The 5,538-nt window shown below is 40.3% G+C and overlaps 1 protein-coding gene across 1 annotated transcript in view; it reads right to left on the bottom strand.

Annotated features, from left to right (window-relative positions):
• Positions 1 to 486: 486 nt before the first annotated feature.
• The window catches only part of LOC128896872 (cytosolic 10-formyltetrahydrofolate dehydrogenase), an 8,460-nt gene continuing 3,408 nt past the window's right edge, over positions 487 to 5,538 (bottom strand). The window contains exons 4-7 of the mRNA XM_054160417.1: positions 4,545 to 5,224; positions 3,504 to 3,918; positions 2,582 to 3,240; positions 487 to 1,616 (exon numbers count right to left, since the gene is read on the bottom strand). Of these exons, the coding sequence (XP_054016392.1) occupies positions 1,039 to 1,616; positions 2,582 to 3,240; positions 3,504 to 3,918; positions 4,545 to 5,224 (2,332 nt within the window). The 3' untranslated portion in view covers positions 487 to 1,038. The remainder of the gene's footprint in view (positions 1,617 to 2,581; positions 3,241 to 3,503; positions 3,919 to 4,544; positions 5,225 to 5,538) is intronic.

Raw genomic sequence — 5,538 nt, 5'->3', positions numbered from 1 at the left:
GTTTTCATTACTCATTTCAAGCTATATAATTCGGGAAATATTGGTCGGACAAACTTGACTCATAAGACTTTTCTGTAGTTAATTCAATTCTCTACAAAAAAGCTCTCTTGTATAATTTTCGAGAAATCAATATTTAACGAGTTACGTTCCAAAAACTGGATTACAGACAATGAAAAACATTCTTGATCTTCGGTAGATTGAAGTGGGAGGTCATCGTGACGCTTCAGTATGGAGTAGCGAGAAAAATCGAACAGCATAACGGCCGCAGAAGCTGCGCACACTTGTCTGCTAACAAAAAAACCAGCTCAGAAGCATCTGGAGTTTCGAAAGAGCCTAGGGTCCCCCTGTAAAAACTGTTTATGCTGCTTGCATGCGTGGGAGCGAGATTTCGCGTCCGTCTACAACGTGTACCGCCTCCCCCTCCTCCCCTTAAGATAACGATTAGCCGAGTCAGAGTATTTCCTTGATTGGAATAATAAGGGAAGGTTACAAAAGTTTAGAATTTATTCTTATAAATAAAACGAATGGCAAATACAAAGATGGGCGTATAAACAAGGGTAGAATGAAACGCGTTTGAAATGAATCCCCGCTGGAAACGAGTAAAATTTTTATCCATATCTCGAATCGCTAAAAGTGATTAATTCGTTAATTTAATTCTTGTAACTCACAGGTAGAGGTCTATCTTGACTGTTTAATTAGTAGCCTGTGAATTTTCATGCGGTTATATATTATTGGAAATTGTTAATATTATAGGAATATCGAATGCAATGGTACAAAAATATAGTAGTACAATAGTACAACAATAATACAAAAAAAATATTGAAAGTAAAGTTCATGTTACAATATTTACAGAGTAAAATAAATTCCAGGTTAGATTCAATTATGTCAATGATTTTATCTTGTATAAAGATCCCCAGTCTATTAATTAAATAAATTAATGTCACTGCTCGAGGACCTCCCCTTATAATTTCCAACAAATTTAGTACCTATTCAATGTCATTTATTTGGATAAAAATTCTACCCATCTCCAACGCTTCTCTAATATTCTATGGTGACAGTTTTCGTCTTCAGGTACTCGTTGAGAGCCTCCTGGCCCAGGTCCTTGCCGAATCCTGACATCTTGAATCCACCAAAGGGTGCAGCGACGTCAGTCTTGTTGTACGTGTTGATGAACACCGTACCAGCCTCGATTTTCTCAGCGAATCTCAGAGCTCTGCTGATGTCCTTGGTCAGAACACCAGATGCCAGTCCGTACTCTGTATTATTGGCCCTTGCGATCACCTCGTCCATGTTCTTGGAACTGAACTTCGATATGACCATCACAGGACCAAAGGACTCCTCCTTCGCTATGTACATATCGTCCTTTACATCAGTGAGGACTGTAGGCTCAAAGTACCAGCCAGGACGATCCAGTCTCTTGCCACCATAGACCAACTTGGCTCCTTCTTGGACGCCACGATTCACGTACTCCAAGAGCTTGTCCATGTGGGCCTTGTGGTTCTGCGGACCGTGAGCTGTACTTCTGTCTAACGGGTTGCCTATGGTGATCTTCTTGGTTTCTTCGATGATCCTGCTCACAAAGTCGTCGTGTATGGACTCCTCGACGAATATACGACCTGTTTAAAGGACACAAACGTGGTGAAATTTGGATGGTTTAATATGGTGACTGCTACGTCATATGTAGGTGAATTTTAAAGGGGTCGTAGGAATGAGTTTTATCAGAAATGTTGAATTGTATCATTTCTAATTGTATATACAGAGTGACAAGGATTTTCAATAAGGAATCAGATATATTAATTCTGAAGATGAGGTGTTAGGGAAAATGAATGTATTTTAAATGAGTGTTATCAGAAATGTTAGGTTACATCATTTCTAATTGTATTGAAACAAAATTTTAGCCTGGGATGAATCTTGACGATTATTGGTCTGGCAGTCCACGTGTAGAGTAAAAAACGTGTAAAGAAAGAATTTTCTTTTTTTACTTTATGAGGAAGTATCTTACATTCTTTGTAAGAAATTATACAATGAATTTTGGAGGTTTCGGTATCTTAAGGTAGTTGTTCTATGGAATTATTAAATGTAATCGTATGAGCCTATTTTGATTTGAATTGGCCACCATACTTTTATGAAAAACGATATAAAAATTTTGTAATTTCAACACAGCTTCCTATGGAATATACAAATTTCCATGTGATTTTTTCAATTTAAACAAAAATGCAATTTAGAAACTTGTTGAAAATGTGATATGTTATGAAAAACATAGTTATAAACCATTTAAAAAAATATATAGCAATTATTATCCAATTACTAATGTGCTACTACTAATGTTTCAATTAATCCAATGATTAGCCAACGTGCCAAAAACCTGTCATTTTTATAAGAAATTCAATGAAATTATTGTATTAAAAATTTGCTTTTGCCTATAGCAACATTAATTCTTTCAATTCCTTGAATATCATAATATAATTTTAAGATACCGAAACCTAAAAAATCCAAGTATACGTATAATACTTTTGATATGCAGTGGATCTTTACCCAACACGTTTATTGATCTCAGAGCAAGCCCGAGTCGAAAACGTACCAGCAGCAATGCAGTTCTCCCCCTTGTTGAAGAACACACTGCTCATCCCAACTCTGACAGCATGCTGAAGGTCAGCATCCTCGAAAATGACCAGAGGACTCTTGCCCCCGAGCTCCAACGAGACCTTCTTCAAATTACTATCAGCGCAGGCTCTCATTATAGTCTTGCCGACTGGTGTAGACCCTGTGAATCCAAGTTTCCTGATCAAAGGATGGTCGCAGAGAGCTTGGCCAGTCATCGAACCATTCCCAGGGACTATGTTCACCACTCCGGGTGGGAAGCCAGCCATTGCTGTGAGCTCAGCGAACTTAAGGGCGGTCAGAGGCGACGTCTGAGCAGGCTTCATCACCACGGTGTTACCAGCTGCCAGGCAAGCTGCCATCTTCCAGGAGAGCATCATCAGAGGGTAGTTCCAGGGAGTGACCAGGCCACAAACGCCTATTGGCTCCTTGCGTGTGAAGGTGAGGTTGCGATTAGGTCTGGCGTGGGATATAGGTATAGTAGAGCCTTGGATCTTGTCGCACCAGCCAGCAAAGTACCTCCAGGTCTCTATGGACATGCCTATGTGGGTCTTCAGGGCTAGAGTATACACTGCACCCGAGTCCAACGACTCCAGTGTTGCTAGTTCCTCTTTGTGCTGCTCCATTAAGTCTGCCAACCTGTAAACGTTGAATTTTAATTTTTGAAAATACCCAGTTCCATATCAAGAAGCGGTAGTGACCTTGAAATTTAGGAAGATATGATCTTGAGGTAATTGTTACATTTATCACAGTATGTACACATGAAATTACCCAATAATTTTATAGGATAATTGAAATTACTCAAGAATTCTTTTTAAAGACATATCTTCGTACCATCGAAAGCAACGGAGACATTTTAGGTAGAAATCTTAGGTGACTCACCCTGTATAATAGTTACTTACTTGAAGAGAAGAGCACCTCGCTCCCTAGCACTGATCTTGCTCCATTCCCCATCTTCGAAGGCCTTCTTGGCAGCCTTCACAGCCTTGTCTACATCCTCGACAGTAGCAGTTTCCACAGAGCAGATAACGCTTTCATCGTGAGGATTTATTGTGTCGATGGGTTTCCCATGACCATTGACGAATTCTCCGTTGATGAAGAGCTGCTTAGGGAACTTGAGGTTCATGTTGTTTGCCTGGAGTTCCACAGCGTCGTACTTGATGTCCTTGGAGGCAGAAACGCCTCGTGCTGCAAGGACCACCGTCGTGGCAAACTCTAGAAAGACTGGAGCCATGAAGACGTCGATGTTTTGCAGCGTCACACCCAGATTGTCCTTGACTTCCTCCACCAGCCTCACAACGTCCATGCTTCCAGCTCCTGCAGAGGAGAACCTTGTTTAAGCAGTGTTCTTGGGATAATTGCGTTTTAGAATACAGTTGGGTTCGTTGTGGAGAATGACATGCCTAAGTTTGCTAGAAAAAGGAGAAGAGTTTCTTTCGTTTTATTAATAAGAAATTTGATAAATACACAATAACTGATACTCGAGAATTATTATTCAAGAAATGATATTACTCAAGAATTATTATTCAAGAATTGAAATTACTCAAGAACTACTATTCAAGAATTAAAGTTACTCAAGAATTATTATTCACGAATTGAAATTACTGAAGAATCATTATTCAAAAATTGATGTTATTCAAGAATTACTATTCAATAAATAAAATTACTCAAGAATTACTACTCGAGATTTGAAATAACAAGAATTATAATTCAAGAATTAAAGTTACTCAAGAGTTACTATTTAAAAATTGAAATGGCTGAAGATTTATCATTCATGAATTATTATTCAAGAATTCGAATGACTCGATCACCATTACATGTTAAGTATCTCTGCGTCATCACAATTAGGGTAAATATTTAGATGCACCTAATTTAAGACACCCAGTATCCATCCCAAATTGCCTCCCAGTCCCCACACTAAAGATCAAAGATCCATTACACACCACAGGCGAAGAAGTCAGTGTCGTCCTCGACATCCACCTTGAGGATCCCTTTCCAAATCACTTTCAACGCATCCTTGGTCTTCAGCTCCTCCTCCGTGAACTCTATAGTCGTAGTTTGGTCCTCCTGGCCGAACTTGCTAGCAGGAATCGTCTTATTCCCAACCTTTATCCTTTCCACGTTCACATACTTGCCATCACAGGCACTAATTAACAATCCACCCTCGTGGATGACTCCCAGACGATCCTCCACGTTCACCTCGAGCTCATGCTCAGGTACCTGACCATTGTTCCACAGGCTAGACCCAAATAGACGAACCTCTTCGCCATTGATCAAGGTCCAAGCTCCAGGAGTGCTATCCAAGGCTCGTATGAAGTCGTGAATCTGTTTTGCTGGCTTCGACAAGTCCAGTTTCTGGAGCTCCTTCTTGTTCAGCATCGGGTCATAGGTAGCACCTTCTTCGGGTTGAGAGATCATCGGTGCTGTTCCTTTGGCCACCAGGTCCACAGCCTCTCCCATGGCCTTGATACCTTCGGGGTAGAGGAAGTTGTTGTACAGCGTATCCAAGGTGTCGTTGGGCTCCACCTTGCAGGACCTCTGGAGCAGTACGGGCCCAGTGTCGAGGCCATCGTCAGCCCAGAATATTGAGAAACCTGCTGTGTCGTCCCCTTCGATCAGAGTCCTAAAGGAAATATAGAAGAGAGGTTGAAGTGTGTTGTTGGTGTTTTTTGGTGGTAATTGTGAGAAGAATCGCGAAGGAGAAAAGTATCCTTTACAGAGAAATTGTGAGGGAGAAAACTTGTGTCTAAGGTTCTCTTCTATGGGGGAATGTCTCCTTTGAATAGGTGCGACGTTTAGAGGTTAGTTCCAGGTGAAAAAGACAAGAGTTTTTAGGTTATCCTAGAGTTACTATTCAAGAATTGAAATGATTAAAGAATAGAAATGGATAGAAAATACTCACGAATTACTATTCAAGAATTGAAAATACTCACGAAT

This window comes from Hylaeus anthracinus, unplaced genomic scaffold (genome assembly GCF_026225885.1).
Source record: "Hylaeus anthracinus isolate JK02 unplaced genomic scaffold, UHH_iyHylAnth1.0_haploid 11978, whole genome shotgun sequence".
Taxonomy (NCBI): Eukaryota; Metazoa; Arthropoda; class Insecta; order Hymenoptera; family Colletidae; genus Hylaeus; species Hylaeus anthracinus.
Note: the sequence above shows the minus strand (reverse complement) of the source record. Positions and strands in the feature narration are given on the sequence as shown.